Genomic DNA, 21,310 nt, shown 5'->3' with positions numbered 1-21,310 from the left:
GGTCTTAATTGTGGTTCACTGTTAAATGCAAGAGCTTTCTCCCACCAGATTGTACCCTGTGAATTTTTGTCCTGAATTCTATGCTGTATTCAAATCTAATTGTAGAACATGACAATATGCAAGGATAACCATTGAATAAACAATGGTGTCATTTTAACAGCAAAGCTGAAAAACACAATATTCCATTTCACTAATGACAGGACTAAAGCAGTCAGTATCCTTTACCATGAAGCTGGGCAAAGGAATTCAAGAGATTTGCTTTTTGCCTTCAGTAGCTGGTATACCTAGCATTGGGTGGCTGATTTTGAACAGGTTAAACAGGGTTGCCCTTGGTTAATACTTACTTGAGAGACCACCTGAGAATTCCAGAGTTATAGGCTAGACTGGAAAGTTAAAAACAAAAACTACCCCTCTGGCAGAAGGCAGTGGCAAAGCACTTCCAAGGAAATTGCATCACTATTCAAGCTAGACTTGAAGGCATTTTTACTTTATGTATTTACTTACCCTTAAAATTAGCATAATGCACCAGTGAGGCTAAAGAGTGTGGTTTTAAAGATATTTTGGTTAGTTTACTACCCATAATATAAAGCTGGCATGTTTTAAATTGTTCAGAATTTTTTGTACCTTAGACCTAGATTCAGATGAGCTATACAGTCAAAAGCAGCAGGAGAGAGAAAGGTATGGAAGAGAACAAAGAATGGGGGAGTCCAAAGCTAGCAACACTCATTTTACCCCTGCATAGCTAAAGAAAAAATACCTCAAAGCATGGGTGGGCAACTTTGTCAGGATAGAGAACTGCTACATGTGAGTGAAACAATGGGGAAAGGGAATGGGGTCAAAGCAAAAAGTGGCACAACAAGAATATAGCTGCATTTTTTTCTAAGTACACTATGATGGATTCACCCCAATTTGACTCTCCCACTTTATTCAGTCTCAAAACCACAAAGCTTCATTTGAAGTTGCTTACCAGCATCATTTGTTTATTGCAGTCATAAACCCACCTAAAACAATACACAGAAAATTACATATGGCAACATATGCAATGGAGAGATAAAGAATATTTATAATATTTATAAAATCTAATAAAACAAACTAATGATGCAATAATTACTGTAATAATTTACATCCTAATTTTAAAAAGATTGTTTTCAAGATTATATGCTTGTGTACAAACGTTATTAAAGTTAGGATCCTCCTAATTTATTAATCCCATGCAATAATCCTACCATCCCTTCCCATTAGCAATTACTGTGATTTGTCCTCAAAGCTAGTGCCAAAAATTGTAATAGATTCAACTACAACTTTTCCATTATTATCAAGTAAAAACATTATATACCACTGATTTGCTGGTCTAGGATGGAAGCTAATAAGGGCTAAAAAAATAAATAAATCTAGATCTCACATCCCTTTAAAAACAACCCAAAAAAAAGCACTTGAATATACAACCTTTTTGCAAGAGCAAAGAACACTTTTGCCTCTATAATAAATAGCAGCCAGCTTAGGTGGCAGGACCTGCCTCACTTTTGCTGATCTCAGGAAAGCAACTGGTTAATTCTTGGATGGGAAATTATCAGATCCCAGGACTGTAGGCTAGAACAGGGAACTGAAAAACATTAATTTGAAGGAGATGTTACATAGCATAAAATACCAAATTTAGTCATAATCCATTAGCCCACTGATTGACTTTCCATGAGTCCACATCCTTATACTCACCATAGTGTCAAAAAATATATGGCCCTTTGTCCTATGCCAGGTGACACAAAACAGAAAACTAGGCAATTACAAGTTTAGAAGGCTTTATCGTAAACATAAACGTAAAGTTTAGAAAACTTTATCGTACGCTTTTTGGTTACAACCAGGAATTAAGTAAATAATTAGCCAGAAAACACTTAAGACTTGGAAAGTTCATAAAGTCCCTAACTTCCTTGTAACTTGAACTTCAAGCAGGAGAGAGGCAAATTCAGTACTTCCAAGAGTTATCTAGTTCAAGTACCAGAGAATTCTACAAGCTGGTATAAATGTCAAGCTAAAGAGCAAAAGCAACAGGAACATAACTCTGGAGTTGGCAAGTTGTTTTCAAAAGAGATTTAAGGGTACAGCAGCTGTTCTTATATAGCCCCAGCTGCTGTCCTAACTTGATTAGAGGCATAGCTAACCTTTCCTCTTAAGGAGACATGGTAGTTGCCAGCAGATTCTTAGGCTAGGTGCCCTGCCAGAATCTGGGCCTGAATTGGGTCCCACCTGCTCAGGTTCATTGTCTCCTGAACAGCCACAGGTGTCTGATTGCTTGCTGGCTCTTCAGGCTGCTGATCTGTCAGGTCTGCCTCTTAGTCTCTGACTCCCAAGGATTCAGATGAGTCTATCACACCCTTCTGCAACTTGCATTTCTGGCAGTTACCCTAAGCTAATTGGTGCCTTAAACCCAAGAAATCTAGGTAAGGCTTGGCACAACTGAATCTAGTGTCTCTAGCGCTAACCTGCAATATTGTCACAAGTACTCCTGGAAATCCTGTCTCCAGCCATTAGCTGGGTAATCAAACCAAACAGGAGCCAGCCAATTCAATTCAACCAGAACAGAGGAAATGAGGTGCATTATATTAGGGATGTACAAACTATTGTATGGAATATTCTTTCTTACAAAGGTTTGGAAATGGGTCAGTAGTACTCTTATATTTGTTGGCTTTCAGAGGTTAACATTCTCCTCCTCAATCCTAGTCACTTTGCAGGTAGACTGTTGCAATGTGCCTTATATGGGGCTGTCTTTGAAGACCACTCAGAAGCTACAGCTAGTCCAGAATGCAGCAGCATGAGCAATTATGGGCATGCTTCAATATGCCCATGTACCTATGTGAGCTGCATTGATTACAGTAGGCTTCCGGATACAACTGAAAGTGCTGGTGGTCATTTATTAAACATTTGTGTTTGCTTGTTTATTGTGTTTATTTATTGTATATCACCAAACGAGACATCGTGTTGCTGTCAGTGGCTTACATTAGTAAAACACAAAAATCACTATGCAATTAAAACTAAAAATAAATAGCACACTTGCCATCTTTATCTATTTTTAAGCCTAAGGAAGAGTTTGAGCCAGTTGATCCTGAGGAAGTAGACATATTCCTAATTGCTATGAGCTCTGCCACCTGTGTTCTGCCTCAAGCCTCACTTGCCTGGTCAAGGCCTCCCCGTAGGTGGTGTGTGCTTGGGTCCAAGCAGGGGTTGAAGCTTAAAAGAAGCCATGGTGCTTCCCCTTTTCAAGAAGCCATCCTTGGACCTCACCTAGTATGAGCCCCACTATACAGTCCGGTCCAGAAATATTGGGACATCGACACAATTCTAACATCTTTGGCTCTATACACCACCACAATGGATTTGGAATGAAACAAACACAATGTGCTTTAACTGCAGACTTGCAGTGCTTTAATTTGAGGTTATGTACATCCAACTCAGGTGAACGGTGTAGGAATTACAACAGTTTGCATATGTGCCTCCCACTTGTTAAGGGACCAAAAGTAATGGGACAGAATAATAATCATACATCAAACTTTCCCTTTTTAATACTTGGTTGCAAATCCGTTGCAGTCAATCACAGCCTGAAGTCTGGAACGCATAGACATCACCAGACGCTGGGTTTCATCCCTGGTGATGCTCTGCCAGGCCTCTACTGCAACTGTCTTCAGTTCCTGCTTGTTCTTGGGGCATTTTCCCTTCAGTTTTGTCTTCAGCAAGTGAAATGCATGCTCAATGGGATTCAGGTCAGGTGATTGACTTGGCCATTGCATAACATTCCACTTCTGTCCCTTCAAACACTCTTTGGTTGCTTTTGCAGTATGCTTTGGGTCATTGTCCATCTGTACTGTGAAGCGCCGTCCAATGAGTTCTGCAGCATTTGGCTGAATGTGAGCAGATAATATTGCCCGAAACACCGCAGAATTCATCCTGCTGCTTTTGTCAGCAGTCACATCATCAATAAATACAAAAGAACCAGTTCCATTGGCAGCCATACATGCCCACGCCATGACACTACCACCACCATGCTTCACTGATGAGGTGGTATGCTTAGGATCATGAGCAGTTCCTTTCCTTCTCCATACTCTTCTCTTTCCATCACTCTGGTACAAGTTGATCTGGGTCTCATCTGTCCATAGGATGTTGTTCCAGAACTGTGAAGGCTTTTTTAGATGTCGTTTGGCAAACTCTAATCTGGCCTTCCTGTTTTTGAGGCTCACCAATGGTTTACATCTTGTGGTGAACCCTCTGTATTCACTCTGGTGAAGTCTTCTTTTGATTGTTGACTTTGACACACATACACCTACCTCCTGGAGAGTGTTCTTGATCTGGCCAACTGTTGTGAAGGGTGTTTTCTTCACCAGGGAACGAATTCTTCGGTCATCCACCACAGTTGTTTTCCATTGTCTCCTGGGTCTTTTGGTGTTGCTGAGCTCACCGGTGCGTTCCTTCTTTTTGAGAATGTTCCAAACAGTTGTTTTAGCCACGCCTAATGTTCTTGCTATCTCTCTGATGGGTTTGTTTTGTTTCTTCAGCCTAATGATGGCTTGCTTCACTGATAGTGACAGCTCTTTGGATCTCATCTTGAGAGTTGACAGCAACAGATTCCAAATGCACATAGCACACTTGAAATGACCTCTGGGCCTTTTATCTGCACATTGTATTTGGGGTACTGAGGGGATATCACACACCTGGCCATGGAACAGCTGAGAAGCCAATTGTCCCATTACTTTTGGTCCCTTAACAAGTGGGAGGCACATATGCAAACTGTTGTAATTCCTACCCCATTCACCTGAGTTGGATGTACATACCCTCAAATTAAAGCTGACAGTCTGCAGTTAACGCACATTGTGTTTGTTTCATTCCAAATCCATTGTGGTGGTGTATAGAGCCAAAGATGTTAGAATTGTGTCGATGTCCCAATATTTCTGGACCTGACTGTATATTTAAATGTACATGTTAAAAGCAAATTATTACATCTTCTATTGATATGTGATAAATATAATTTGTGATGTGAACCTGAAATAGTATAATTAATGTCCATTACCAATGCCAAACTTCATGTTGCTCTGGCCAAGAGAAATGAAAGCACCTGGCATTAACTTAACATTCTGTACTAGACAAAATCTTTCCCTCTTAGATAAAGAAGAAAAAATGCATTACATAATTCTCTAAAATATAAGCATCTCAAAATTATTTTTCAGTTCTCTATTTATGTATCTATAAATATGTAATGCAGCTTCAATCAGCTGACTTTTCATGTTTGATTATTGCCCTGGCTGTTTTTATCCTGTATCACTGATTGAGCTATCACTGACTGAGCAAACAGGAGCATTTTGTGTGGGAATTCAGCTGAAGAAAAAGGAGAAAGAGGAGAATGGAGGAACCAAGAAGGTAGACCACTGACTGAGTGCTAATGGCTGTTTCTGTGCCCATTGTGTTTGATTGGAGTGCTGCATGTTGCTGGCCTAGTTGAAGCCATTTCAGAAGACATACAAGGAAATTTTCAGACAGTGAGCTCATTGTTCAAGCAAGCAGGAAGAAAGCAGGGGAATTTTGTATAGGAGTTTATTGGGCAAGTGTGCAGGGGAGATTCCAATGAAGTCCAAACTGCATGAAGATTGCAGGAAGCTTTGTTCTGATCTCCAAGGTATATGCAATGTTTGGCCTCCTGCTGAAGACAGTCCAAACTACATCTACTGGAAATGCAAGTTTATATCCTTATCGGAGGAGAAAGTGAAAAGATTTGAGGAAAGAGTTTGTACACTGGAACACACCAGTAAGGAAAGAAGTTTGTAGACAGGACTTGAGCAGAGAAAGGATGTAAATGCTAGAGAACATGAAGAGGAAGACAAGTGGACCCAGAAAGGCAAGAGGATTAGGAGGAACTCCACAGGCATCTGAGTAAGCTCCACAAACCTTCACAGAACAGAGTGAAACACACTTGGGACCCGTGGATTAAAGGAACCTAAGAACCACTTTGAAGAAGAAGTGGTGCATTAAGATGTCAGTGATTTTCTACTGAAATGAGCCACGGTTTCAGTATGCAGACCTGATATGATATTGTGGGAGATGTGTGTGTTGTCTTCCATCTGTCCATATTCATAATGTTACAGGTAGGTTGCCAAAATCTTTCAACCCACCAATAATTATTCCTCCCTAATAATGTGTGTGGTTGGAACAACATTGCCACAAGAGACCTTGAAAGAATTTCCAGAGACTATGAGGCTCTGGGCAGAAAGGTGAACAAACTGGGAATATAAATAGTGTTTTCTTCATACCTTCCAGTTGAGAAACATGGCATCAGAAGAGAGAAAAGATTTGAAGAAGTGAGCAATTGTCTTTGTAGATGGTGTTACTGAGAAGGATTTTGGTTCCTCAGCCAAAAGGCTAAAGCGTTGAATGAGCTGAGCCTTGCTCATTCTTGCAACAAATGCCACAAATAACAAAAATGGTGTGTCAGAAAAAAGAAGAAAGACAAAAGGCCTGTAGGTCTGTTGCAGGAGAAAAGTATGGATTGGTAAATAGAAGATAATGAGAAAGGAAAATATCTTGATTTGTTTTTTACATCTGTACTAGTGGCCATCACTGGCCACTAGTGGAAAGAGGGAGATGCAGGTCATGATGGGGAGAGTAAAAAAACATTGAATAATTTCAATGAACTCAGTTCTCCTGGCCAAATATATTACATTCTAATGGTAACTGTAATCTTGATGAAGACTGTAGGAGAGCAAATGTCATTCCTGCCTTCGAAAAAAGGGAAGGAGGAGGATCTGGGGAAAAACAAATATGTCAGCTTGATACCTGTACTGGGCAAGGTCATCCAACAAATTATTGGACAACGTGTTTGTGAATACTTAAATGTGCATGCTACAATTAACAAGAACCACCATGGGGTTAAAGAAGTCATAACAGACTAATCTTTTTCTCTTTCTTTAACAGAGTTGCTAGCTGAGTAGATCAGGGAAATGTTATCAATACAGTGTGACTTTACCTTAGCAAATTTGAAAAAGTTTCTCATTCTCATTACATGGGCTAGATAATACAACTGTTAGATGAATTCTTATTTGGCTGAATGATCATACCTAGAAAGCATTCATAAGAGTTCCTCATCATATTGGAGGATAGTATGAAGTGGAGTGCCAAAGGCCTCTTACCTGGGCCCTGTGCTGTTCAACATTTTTATTAATCACCTAGCTGAAGGACTTAAGAGGGTGGAATTTTGGAATGGCTAACAACTAATATGGATTTCAACAGCAAATGGCTATTGAAGTTGGGTTACCAATTTTAATAAAGAACAATGTGGGCTGGTAAACCTGAGTTGGACTGGGCATGGTATGTACTACTGAAGAGAATTCTTAGGCACAGTCCAAAAAAGTGTGCTGAAGAAGAGGATGAAGAGAACCAAGAGACAATAACTAACCAACACAGAGGGCACGGTGGGATGAAAAAAATGGAAAAATTTTATCAACCAGAGGACAGCCAGCTACAAAATTGACTGAGAGAATTGCCACTATTCTCTGTAAGGCCTTCCTTAACTCTAAAATTAGAAATAACATAGGTTTAGAAATAGAGTAGGACACACATATGTTAAGATCATATAAAAATGAAAGCTTGAGTACAAACAATTTTTTTTGTTTTGTGTAAGGCTTAAATACGAGGAAGAAGTTATTCACGTGGAATACAATACTATTAGTTATGTTTTTAAAAACCCATTTGCTCATTTTGTTTATTTATTTAGCATATTTATATAGCGACCCATAACATGTGACTCTGGGCAGCGTACAATACAATAGTTAAAAACTCCATAACAATCAAAAATACATTTTGATTTAATTAATTGAAGTTTTTACAATAAAAAATAAATAAACAGATAAAATAAATAGATCAAACTCAAGAAAGTGGGAGAGCAAACATCACTTAATCTCATACAGCCACCTTGCAGGCTGCCCCTGCAATCTGCAAAGGCTAGTGAAAAAAACATGTCTGAAGGGCCTTCCAGAAGGCTAATGGAGATGCGACTAACCTTACCTTGGGGGGAATGATGTTCCAGTGGGTGGGGTCCACAGCAGAAAAGGCACACCAGCTGGGGCTCCTCTGGACAAGTGGATATAATTGGGAAGATGCATTTTGTCAAATAACCTGGTCCCATGCCATGTAGGCTTTAAAAGTAAAAACCAGCACTTTGAATTGCACCCAGAAGCAAACTGGCAACCAATGCAACTTCCAGAACAGAAGTGTAAGATGTGCCTTCCTGGGGCACACATAACTGTCTGCACAGCTGCATTCTACAGCAGCTGAAGCTTCTGGATGTTCTTCAAGGGTAGCCCGATGTAGAGTGCATTACAGTAATCCATTCTGAAGGTGACCAGGGTGTGAGTGACTGTGAGTAGAGCCTCACAATCTAAGAAGGGGTGCAACTGGCAAATAACCCAAAGCTATGAAAAGGTTCTCCTAGCCACAACTGCCACCTGCTCCTCGAGCAGGAGACATGAGTCTAGAAGGACTCCCAGACTGTGCACTGGGTCTGCCTGGGGCAGTGCCACCCCATCCAGTGCCAAAGATGGCAAAGTCCCAGAACCAGAAGGTCTAAAAATCCAGAGCCACTCAGTCTTCAGGGTTCAATTGAAGCTTTGTTCCCCATTCAAACCCTTACAGCCTCCAGACACCAGAACAAGATGTCACCCACATCACTTAGTGCACCAGGGGCAAAGATATATAACTGAGTATCATCAGCATATTGATGATACCTCACCTCATGGTGACAGATTGTCTTACCCAGTGGCTTCATGTAGTTGTTAAATAGGAGTGGAGAGAGTACCAAACCCTGAGGAACCCCACATAAGGGGGGCAGGGCAGGACCTCTCCAATTAACACTGATTGGTACCAGCCCTGCAGAAAGGAAGTGAACCAGCACAATACGGTGCCACCCACTCCCAGCACACGGAGCCAATCCAGAAGGATACCATGGTCGATGGTATCAAAGGTCACCAAGAGGTCAAGAAGTGCAAGGACAGAGGTACTACCCCTATCCTGCTCCTGCCAGATATCATTTAAAAGCATGACCAATGCCATCTCCGTCCATGTCCAGGCCTGAATCCCAGCTGAAAGGGGTCCAGATAATCTGCTTCATCCAGCTGAAACTGCTGTGCAACCACCTTCTCCATGACCTTCCCTAAAAAAGGGAGTTTCGATACTGACAGAAATTGCCTAGTATGGTAGAATCCAGCAATGGCTTCTTCAGGAGAAGTGAACCAATAGCCCCTTAAGGTGGGGGTGGAACAACCCCCTCTCTCAAAGAAGAATTAACCACCGCTAGGATCCACCCACATGACACATACACACACACACAAGCAACCTTAACTAGCCAAGAGGGACATGGATCTAAGAAGCAGGTGACTGAGCTCACAGTCACAAGGACCCTGTCCACTTCCTCAGGATAAAACTTTACCTAAATAACCAGGCAGGACTGTACCCTAGTCATCTCCCCTGGACCTGGACAAAAGGTGGCATCCAAGTTGGAATAAACATGAGCAATTTTGTCTAACAGATACTCTGCAAATTCTTTTGCATGGCCTTGTGGGTAATATAAGCCTGACTCAGGTCATCTTAAACAAGGATACAATAAGGGTGGAGAAGTATTGCCACTTCACACCACAAGGTAGGCCTTAATAGTGGCTCTTACCTGTGTTTGGTTGAATTTGTTCCTTGTTGTCCTCCAGAGGTGCTCTAGACATCTCTTCTCTTGTTGCATCTTTCTCAGCTTCTCTGTGAACCACAGAGAGCGGTGGGATCCATGAGAGGAAAGAGCCTGCATGGGCGCGATCTGATCCAAGGCCTCAGCTGCCCTCTCATGCCAAGCAATAGCTAAGGCTTCAATCAGAAGCCTTCAATCTTTTCAGCAGACTGTCAGGAATAACCCCAAGCTCCTTCTGGAACCCATCAGTTCTGGGGGCGGACAGATATAATAAGTCCTGCCTCCCTGCAGCAGGAAGCAGCATCAGAGAATCTCATGGTCACCAGGGTGTGATCTGACCATGACAGGGGAGACACCAAAAATTCCCCCAATTCCAGATCATGTTGCCACTGCTTGACAAAAAAAAACAGATCAGGGGTATGACTCTCCCATGTTGGCTCCTGGATGACTTGGAGTAGGCCCATGGCTGTCATTGTGGCCATGAACTCCTGAACCACCTCAGACCCCACCAGAAAAGGCAGGTTGAAGTCCCCCAGGACCATAAACCTGGGGAACTCCACTGCCAATCTCAAGACCAAGTCAAGGACCTCAGGCAGGAAGGCTGGTACAGAAGCAACAGTCCCAACTCATCCCTACAACCCAACTTAAGGAACAGGGTCTCACATCTGGCAACTTGTGGAGCAGTGCCCCTGAAAACCGTAAGAGACTCCCAGATTACAACCACCATGCCCTCATCCCAGCTGATGCTACACAGTTAATAAAAGAAAATTATGACTCGTACTATGAAATCCTCAAAATTCATATGGTCAATCCATTACAATGACACTGTTGTTTCCTAGAAGTTTAAAATACCTTCAATCATACTTTTCTTTTTTCCTAGTTTGGGAATTGGGTTGGGAATTGAATACATGCAACATGCTATATTTTCCTCTTTTCTGAAAGTTGGATTAAAGGCTGCAATGAAAAGATGAGCCATATCAAAGGGATGCTCCCTCAAAGCTCAGTCAAAGCAAACTGTCTCTTTGAGGCTTTCCATGGGCTTGTAATACAATACATATTTTTTAATCTCTCTCTGAAGATTGTCCAGAAACTGCACTTAGCCACTCCATCAGACATTATGGGATATACAGATTTACATCCACAGAGGAGTCTTTGCCTGTTCTTGTACTGAAGACAGTGCTGTAACATTTATTGACTTTCTCTGTGATAAAACTGTAGTAGATCCCTTTCCTCTCAGCTCCATCTTCAGGACCAAGAAGAGTACTTGGACCACTCTGGTCACCAAAAGCTGCACCCGGTAGTCCAACCAAGCACTAAGAAACTACATGTGAATCAATACAGTCAACCTCAGAAAATTTAAGGTTTTGTTTTTTGTTTTTTCTTTGCCAATAATATATCTTGAGCTATCATAACTTCTTACTCCAGGTTTTTTTTCAAGCGCAGATATAAACATAGAATATTTATCATGGTTGATCTACTTTCAGCAGAAGGCAATGCATACAGCTGGAGAGGACAGGTTTTCTTGACCAGATGCATAAATCTAACTCCTGCCTTCTAGCCAGAAGAGGTGAATTTAACCATTTTGTTGACTATAATGCTATCTCATGTAAGTCCAGCTTTACTTGGACTTACCATAAACCTACAGTCACTATGAAAAGACTTATGAATAGTATTTAATGTGATCAAGATTCAAAAATATGACTGGATATTTCTTATATAATGGTAAACATTATACCTTTTAGGCTACATGTATAGTATTGCTTTGTAAGTGTACTTTATTATGGGAGGGGGTTGTTGACACAGAAAAATGGAGGAAAAAGTCTAGACTTTAAATGTTGGATCTATGAGTCTTTGCTGAGAAGGTCAGTCCCTAAAAAAGTGACTAAGTCTCTAGAGCAGTGTTTTTCAGCCTCAGCAACTTTTAAGATGTGTGGATTTCAACTTCCAGAATTCCCCATGCAGTTGAGAAACACTGCTCTAGCAGAGCGAAGAAGTCTCTTCTTCTTCTAGAAGGCTAGCAGAGAACATCCATGAACACCAACTAGCAGTCAGAAGACATGATGAAAACTCCTTAATCTCCCAATACATGGACAGACTTAACCATAGTTTCAACTGGGAAACTGTCAGCATCTTAGACCAAGCTAAATCCAAAAATGGGAGGGAATTCCTGGAAGCTTGGTATTCAGACAAGGTAGCCATCAACAGGCACAGAGATAAACACACTATTCAAAAGAGACAATAAAAAGGAAACAAAAGACCAGAACATCTCCTCACCAGCAATCATCATCCAGATAAGCAAAGATTAACACCAAGATATCACCAGACATACAATCAAGCAGTAAACAATACCCTAATCAAGGAACTACCAGGAAAAGAAGAAAAAAAACCCCATCAACACAGGCAGGGTAAGCCACTGTATATAAACAGACAGCAAACTCCACTCCATTCTAGCACTGAAGATGTTACCTAGCTGGGTAATGAAATGTTTGCAAGAAAACAACCAAGCTCAGAGAACCCTAAAGGACTCCACAAATACTGCTCTAAAGAGCTGACATTTTTAGCCATACAGCTTGATACTAAGGACTCTACCATCCGTATGCTAATCAGGTCCAAACTAACTTAAAAGTCCAGACAGAATGACCCAGGTGCTGATACTTATTATAATGAACAAAATAATGATGGAGATTTCAGATATGGGATATGGAAAATTTAAACATACAAACCACTTTTCTTTCTTTTTCCTTTTCTACCCCCCCCTTTTTTTTCCTTTTATATTTTGCTGTTTGTATTTTTTGTACTTTGTATTGGCTTTATTCTTTTCATTTATAATTCTTAATAAAATTATTTTAAGATAAATAAACATACAAACAACATTGCCCAAGCATGTAAAAAATAGGCTATGTCTTGACCATACCTGTTTATGGATACACAAGCTGGGGGACCACAGAAGAGGGGTGTGTGTGTGTATAAAGCAGGAAAAAGGGACACATGCTGCTTTTAACCATTACATCTCCAAATAGCCCAGAAAGAAGAATTCATCCAGGCCTGCCTTTTTTTCCCACAATGCCTCTGGGAATTATGCTGCTGGACCAGCTGGTTTCACATAAAGATCTAAACCATAATTTAAGTCATTTGCTTAATTTTGGTTTAGTATGATAGTCAGTAATGGTGGTCTGTACCTCTGGTTTATGGGCCAACGTTATCAGGCTATTTGCTTATTCATCAGGCTGAAACAAATCATGGCTTTGTGTAGTGTATAAATTGAGGTTACAATTGTTCCCAGTTGTATTTTACAAAAGCAAAGGGTGAAGATGGGTTCACTCCATTTTGCTTCCAGCAGCTGAAAAATCTTCTTCTTGTTATTTATATGGTGTTTAGATGAAAGCTGGCTGGGGAATTCTGGGAGTTGAAGTCGACACAGCTTAAAGTTGACAAGGCTGAGAAACACTGCTCTATAAACTAATCTATCTACCATCTCCAGAAATGATTAAGATTTGGAAAGTAAACTTTTGCTTGTCCTTTTCACATGCCCCCATAACCACAAATTTTAAAAAAGAGAGAGACAGTGCGCAAGAGAGTAAAATGAATTATTCAACCCAACTCTTCCTTAAATTTCCTTTTTTTTCGAGCTATAGGACAGACAGATGAGAAAGATACCCACAGAAAACAATGGAGAAATCTAGAATTTTTGTTTAATGTTATCTATGTCATTTTTACTCTCCAACTCAAAACAAGAGTAAGAACAAATGTAGGAGTTGTATTCTAACATGTTTAACATAAACTTTATAGTCCTGTTTCCTGACAATGAGGACATTAAAAAAAAAATTACTCTTTGGTAAAGAGTTATTAACATCTTTCTGATGCATTTATATACTAGTAACTAAGGGGTCTCACAAGAATATTAAGGATTACTGTCTGTTTTGTTTCCACCCTGTTAGAGGGGATGGTTTTGAAGATAAGCAGTTCAATCCATTGCAAAATTACCATAATAAAAGAGGTATCAAAAGACAGGGCAAAATCATCCTCTGTAAGTTAAGCGATGGAAGAAATGAAGTACTTGTATAAAAGGAATTGTTGGTGATGATGGGTGGAAGAGGGAAACATTTGCACCAAGGACAGTGTAGTCATATCTGACAGAGAGACCATAATCATCTGTTCCTAACTATGAGGACATCAATATGAAGAAATGTGCATTGTGACATCATAGTGCAAGCTCTGCCCTTTTGTACTTGCATCACAACATTGCATGCAAGGACATCAGAGGGGGAGTTTGCATCGCAATGTCACAACACTTTTCATCACTCTTCCTTGGGTCCCCAAGGACGCCCAAGGGAGAGAGTGTAGAGCAATAAAGTAGCTATTCAACTAAATGTCAGTACCATAATTAATAATAATGATTAAAAAACTGCAAAAGATTTGTAATGTTAGTTTTATTGCTGATGCCTTAAGATATCATTCATTATTGGTTCAAGAATCGTTGCTGATTAAGATAGCTTGAAATAAGGGGATCATTTTGGATTCCCATGCAAAACCAAAAAACTTCACAGTATGACACCAATAATGATTTAGCCAGCTATCCATGCAAATGAATCACTGCTTATTTCAGTCATGCTTTGGGATGTGCAAAGGAAGTGTGAGAGGACTAGATGGTTTATGTGGGTGCTTTCATGTTGTGTAATTTGAAGTGCACAAGAGCAAACAGGAAAAGGCAGTTGAAAAATAACCATTGCATCTAGCAGCTAAACAGTCTGCTGGAATTTTTTTAGCTTATGTCATCTAGCATAATATTTTAAATTTTAGTCTATTGAATATGAATGTGGGTGGGAGGAAGAATCTTTGCAGATGTGCTAACAGAAAACTCACTTGTTGTCCTTGACTTATAACTGAAAGTTCAAAATGATGATAAGTGTTTGCAGAAAACTACATGGGGAGGGAGGGACTGTAACAACAGGCATTACTTAATTGGTAGATGCATGCTGATGAAGGAAGAACTTTCAAACATTATGCCCTTTAGATATTTACTATTTATTCATTCATTCATTCATTTTATATAGCCGCCCATCTCAGACCAGTGACTCTGGGTGGCTAACAACAATAAAAACAATCCACATTAAAAACAGTACAAAAATTAAATATAATATAAATGCAGCCAAGAGACCTTTAAAAACCATTGGTATCAACACAACCATGAAACAGGGCCCTTCACACACTCGGGGGCCCAGGCCTGGGCATAAAGCCAGGTCTTCAAGGCCTTCTGAAAAGCCAGAAGGGTCAGGGCCATCCTAATCTCAGGAGGGAGGATGTTCCAGAGGACAGGCACCACAGCAGAAAAGGCACGTCTCCTGGTCCCCGCCAGCCAACATTCCTTGGCTGATGGGACCCAGAGCATGCCCAACCTGCTCTAGACCATAGTCTAGGAAAGCCTCTGATGTATAGTGAAGATCTGGTTGCTGTCAACATCACTGCATGGATGAAGGGCATGCTTCATTGTCATTATTATTCTGGTCTTCCTATCCAGGGCTTCTAGCTCTGCTTGAGTCCAGTCCACTATTCCAGCTGTGTATCTAATGACTGGAATTGCCCAGGTGTTAATTGCCTTGATGGTATTTCCTCCACTGAGTTTGGACTTTAAGACCTTCTTCACTCTCATGATGTATTCACTCCTAACCTTTTTCTTGACTTCAATGTGCTTGATGTTGTCAGCTTGAAGGATGCCCAGGTATTTGTAGTGATCTTCTTCATCCAGACTCTTGATTTATTTCCATTGGGCATCTTGATTCCTTCAGTTTTCACTATTTTTCCCCTGTTGATGGTAAGGGTGGCACATTTGTCCAGTCCAAACTCCATTGCAATATCTTGGCTGTATATTTGGACAGTGTTGATCAGCAATTCTATTTCAGATGGTGTTTTTCCAAACAGCTTCAGATCATCCATATAAAGGAGGTGAGATAACCTGGCAGAGGTTTTTGATGTTTCATAGTCATGGCCTGACTTGTTCAGTATTGCTAACAGAGGAATAAATGCAATGACAAACAGTAGTGGTGATAGTGAGTCTCCTTGAAAGATTCCTCTCTTGATATTAACCTCTCCCAGTCTATCACCATTGACCAGCAACAGTGTCTTCCATTGTGCTATTGATCTTTGCACAAAGGTTCTGATGTCTCTACTGACTCCTGTTATTTCTAGGCACTTGATTATCCAATCATGTGGCAGGAAGTCAAATGCCTTCTTGTAATCAATCCAAACTACATTAAAGTTGGTCTTCTTTCTCCTGCAGTTTTCCAAAATCTTCTTGTCAATTAGGAGTTGATCTTTTGTTCCTCTGCTGTTTGGGCAATTTTCTTTCTGCTCAGATGGAAAGAGCTTGTTTTCAAGTAGATGCTGTTGGACTGCATCAGCTACCACACCAGTTAGCAATCTGGAAGTTGATGGTAAGCAGGTAATTGGCCTGTAGTTGCCTGGTGCTGCCCTTTTTGTTGGATCTTTCATTTTCAGGTAGGTTTTGCCAGATGTTAACCATTCTTCAATTTCACCTCCTTGCAATATGTTGTTAAACTGCTTGGCAATGAGTGGGTGCAGAGCAGTCAGAGCAATCAGAACAATCAAAAACCATGCAGTTCATCTTCATCTGGTGCTGACCAATTCTTGATCTTCCTTGCCCTTTTCTCCACCATTTCTGCTGTTATTACAAGTTCTTTCATTTCAGCTTCTTTTTTATTCTTATCCACCTCTTTTATCCAAGCTGCATTCTTATTGTATTTCTTTGGGTTGTCCAATAGCTGCGCCAAGAACTGCACTGTTTCTTCTTTATCTGGTGTTGACTGGTTCATTGGAGATTCTGCCTATAGTGCGCAATTCAAGCTTCATATCTGCTGATTTTTTTGTCTATGGCTGTTATTTGCTGCTTTATTATTTCCAGTGCTTCTTTGATCTTCCTTGTTTCTAGATAATATTTCCTGATTAGGTATTCTTTGGTCTTCTTGTTCTTCAGCTTCTTTTCTTTCATCTGTTCTAACTTGCTTCCATCTGATCTTAGCATGCTGATCTTATTTTCCAACCTGATCTTCCATTTTGGTAGTGCACTGTTTGGCTTTTTTTCTTGTTTGTTGCTTTTGCATCCAAGGTATTAAGTTATAACTGTAGCTGTGCAGTACATTAATCGGTTTGTTTCTTCCAGTGAGGTGGTGCTTATATTTCATATTATAGTGGCATCTTTTAATACTTGTGCTAGCTGTTTCTTTCTAATAAGCTGTGATGCAGGCAACCTTATTCTGTTCTTTTTGTGCTGTTCTAGATGTTATTCTTTGTTTCAGTTCCTCTTGTTTTTTAGTTAGAGGGGTTTGTTCTTTCTGAGGAGAAGGCAGAGGAGAGGGTGCCTGGTTTGGGAATGAAAATAATTCAGTAGCTATGCTGGCTTCCTCTACTGCCGACTCCCCTGGTTTGCCTCTACAGTCTAAGCTACTTCTGGCAAGGCTTTGATTTCTTTACCCTGGGTAGACTTTTGCAGTTCTTCCAATTCTACTTCTGTGAATACTTTATTTAGTGTTATAAATGGATGTTGATCTGCTAGCCTCCATTCTAACATTTCTGATTCTGGGTGTTGTTCTTTATATCCTCTTCTCAATGGACTTGATTTGTGATAGCAGATCATTATTTCTTTGTTTTCAGTCTTCATATATTTGCAATGGGTAAACAACTTTTCTTCCAGTAGTCTTGCAGCTGCTGGCCCTGGTTGCTCAGCCAACAGTCCTGAGTCCGGTAACCCACTTGTTACCAGATGTCCAGGAACTAGACCAATCCGGTGTAAGAGTTGCTGCATTCATCGGCGAATAAAAAGTCCATGAGACGCAGGCTCATACGAAAGCAATTTACTCAAGTGTAATGCATGTGGTTACAAGCAAAGCCAGGGTTGGCTTGGCACAGGTTACATAGCATTTTATAGTCTCCCTGTTCCCGCACTTAGCAAGTCCCTCCTGCCGACTGCCCCTGCCCGCCTTTGCCCATCCTTGCCTCGCCCCATGCCCCTGGCTCCCCCCACCTCAGTCCAATGGCAGGTTCAACCAGGGTCCTTTGTTTTCGGCTGTCTTGCTCACGAGGCAGGTCCCATGAGGCTGACTCACGATTGCGCTTGATGGGCGGTTGAGCGCAGCTTGAGCTCCGGAGCTCTTTGTTTCCATTGTCAGCTGCTTGCCTGTGGTGGCTGGGGGAAGTCCCGCTTGTTACAAAGTAATTGATTCCTGCTGCGGGCTGATTGGCACCATCTGTCGGTAGTTTACTTGCAGTTAGCGCTTCCTCTTTCGATCGCCTGCGCCTGAGCCAAGGAAGCTGACCAGGCATGTTTGAACTTAGCTAGGCGGAATGGTGGCTAGCTTGAATGGCATGTGCTGAGCCAGGCTGAACCTGACATCCGGTATAAGTTTTTGTAAATTATGTCTTACCATATTATTTATGGGAGAGACGCTCTTCGTCTGGCTCCTCTGATGAGACCTGCCCAGTATGGTTGAACCACTAGCATAGCTCTCATCCTCCTCAGAGCGCACAAGCCCCACAACCATGTCAAGATAGTGCCTCACTGGGGGTGATGATGATGATGATGATGATTTCTGCCTTTTTTATTTATAATTCAAGGCAGTATGTATTCCTAATTCTCCTGCCTCCTATTTTCCCCTGAACAACAACCCCATGAGGTGGGTTGAGCTGAGAAAGAGGGCCTACCCCAAAGTCACCCAGCCAGTTTTCATGCCTAAGGCAAGACTAGAATTCACCATCTCCCTGTTTCTAGGCCAGCACCTTCACGACTGTACCAAACTGGCTTTCTTGTCACCACACTATATTTGTGTTATTTTTTCCAACACTCTTCAGCAAAAAAACCAGAACATCTTTACCTTTTGTTTCTTGTTTCTACAAAGAAATATGCCTCTTGCATTACTATTTTACAACAGTCTTTGATGATTTTCAAATTATGAATCTCACATTTATGAAGCAGATGTTACAATAAGTTAAAAGGATGCCTGATGAATTTAATATTTTAACATACTGTTGTGTTTAATAAAACTAATTAGTACATGAATCTACTATTATATCCATCTATCAAAGTTTTATTTGATTAATCTCGAATGTGAATCTAGAGGGCTGAGATTTAATGGTATATTTTAGAGCTATTTTTACTTATATATATTACTATAGTTAGCAATACAGAAGAAAAGGGAAGGTCTCTAATTTGAAATTTTAGCAAGTATATGCAATAATATTTACAATTGCTCAGTTGATTTCAACCAGATAATAAATCATGTGCAGGTATTTAATCAATGGCTATTTACCTTAATAAAAATTATTGCTCTGATAACAGTGAAATTTCCTTTCGATTTTCACAGTATGTTAATATCTAGTGTCAAATAAGTTATCTTGTTTTTAAAGTCAAGATGCTGTTTATAGTTACAAGTATCAATGTTACTATTTTAATATGATATATGCATTTTATTAATGTAATGCTATTCATTATATTCCAGGTACAAGAATGGTTATGCTTAAATTGCCAGACTCAAAGGGCACTATCAGGACAACTTGGGGATATAGAAAAAATTACACCTCCGGTACTTCCAAAATCATCAGTCAAACCATCAAATGTTCTTCAAAGTCAGTCTAAACCTGCTGAGTCACACCACCAACAAAAGACTTCAGCAAAACCTGCCCTGGTGCCTGAAAAACCAAAAATTGGTTCAGAAATTCAGAAAGAAGATCCAAAGATTAAGAAGGACACACTTTTAGCAAAAACATTTACTGGTAGAATCCAGGAAGAAATTATTCAAACTGATATTTCAAAGTTTTCAGAAGAAAAATTGGCAAAAACAACATCTGCTGATAAAATCATTCAAGGAATTTCAAGGGAAGATTCAAAAATTGAAAAGGAAAAATTGGGAAAATCATCATCTGCTGATCAAATTCTTAAAAAAGAGTCAAAACTGACCACAGTTGATAAGATTTCAGGAAATATACACGTGGGACAGGCAAAAATATCTTCTCATGTACACCCAGAACTTCAACAGGTTAAATTGACCAAAGGTGAGCAAACTCAGAAGGAGGACCCAAAGATTCAAGTCAAATTACTATCTGCTGATCAGAATCAGAAGGATCAGGTGAATTTGGAAAAAATACCATCAGCTGGTAAAATCCTGCAAGAAGTTCAAAAGCAAGATCCAAAGCTTTATCAAGAAAAAATGACTAAAGTAGCCTCAGATGGTGAAATTATGAAAGTTGAACCAAAATTTCAGCAGGCAAAATTGGCCAAAATACTATCCTCTGATCAAATTCAGAAAGAAGATTCAAAACGAATTCCAGCAAAAATAGTGAAAACAACCTCTGCTGATCAGCTGTCAAAAGATTCTGTGAAATTTAAGGAACCAAAACAAGTAAAATTGCCTATGATGGAATCAATTTCTTCCAAGACAAGTAGCATCCAGACACAGCTGTCACAAGACTCAGCTCACCTCTCTGAAATCAAACAGAAACCAAAACAAGAACAATTATTTGAAGAAAAGCCAGAAGCTGAAATGCTTCTAGAAACAAAACAGCAGGAGGATTCCTCGATATGTATGTCAGAAACCATCTCAAAAACTCATAAATTACCCAAGGAAAATATTTCAGCTCTCCCAGTATCATTACCAAAATCTTATCCTGTGGAGTCACTGAGAGAAAAAACAGTAAGTGCTTTACATTCCTCTCTTGCTAGGAAATGGCAAAACCTATTTCCATATCATGCCAGAAAAAACTGCTTGGACATATTCATGGGAGCTGAGCTTGATGCAGGGAACTTATTTATAGCAGATAGCAGCACTTAGTAAACCTTGGCTAGTCCTGGGGGGAGGGGGAAAGCAGAATGGGAAACCACCAAATTTGGTAAGCATCCCTTCTATCTCCTCATCTAAGCCACTTATGAAAATGTCAAAGTGCACCAGACAGAACCCTGAGGTGACCCATTGGATACCTCCCTTCATATGCTGATATAGAACTATTAAAGACCATGTATTGGGTATGGTTGTTCAACCAGCTGCAACTCCATCTAGTGATAGCAGTATCTATGCCACTTTGCCCCATTTTATCAAGAAGGAGGTGATCAGCTTTATCAAACCCCTTACTAAGCATACTACAGCATTCCCTTGGCCTACTAATCTTGTCACTTCATCAGAAAAAGCAATACAGTTTGTCTGGGACAACCTTTTTTTAACAAACCCCATTCTGGTTTTGGGCAATCACCTTGTTCCTTTCTAAATGCTTGCCAATCTTTTCCCAGGTACTGATGTCAAGCTGACCAGTCTGCAGTTTCCTGGCTCCATTTTTTCCCCCTTTTATAAAGATGGGGACAACATTAACTCTTCTCCAATCTTGTGGCACTCCAGAAGTTCTCAAAGATTACAATCAGTGGTTCTGAGACCATATCTGCCAGTTATTTTAGCACTCTAGGAGGTAATCCATTCAGTCCCAGAGACTTAAATTAATTCAAAACAGCTAGGTGTTCTCCTAGTAATTCCTCACCTATTTTGACTTACATTTAAACTCTACCCTGCACAGTGCAACTTCTGGCAAGTGGAACCATTTTTTATTTTGTAA

The 21,310-nt window shown here is 40.3% G+C and overlaps 1 protein-coding gene across 1 annotated transcript in view; it reads left to right on the top strand.

Moving 5' to 3' along the window:
* PCLO (piccolo presynaptic cytomatrix protein) overlaps positions 1-21,310 on the top strand; it is a 252,717-nt gene that overhangs the window by 97,017 nt on the left and 134,390 nt on the right. Inside the window, exon 4 of the mRNA XM_088134818.1 lies at positions 19,213-20,403. Coding sequence (XP_087990944.1) covers positions 19,213-20,403 — 1,191 coding nt within the window. The remainder of the gene's footprint in view (positions 1-19,212; positions 20,404-21,310) is intronic.

This window comes from Python bivittatus, unplaced genomic scaffold (assembly GCF_059951505.1).
Source record: "Python bivittatus isolate LINGU-HERP-01145 unplaced genomic scaffold, Pbiv_v1 ctg000120_np1212, whole genome shotgun sequence".
Taxonomy (NCBI): domain Eukaryota; kingdom Metazoa; phylum Chordata; class Lepidosauria; order Squamata; family Pythonidae; genus Python; species Python bivittatus.
Note: the sequence above shows the minus strand (reverse complement) of the source record. Positions and strands in the feature narration are given on the sequence as shown.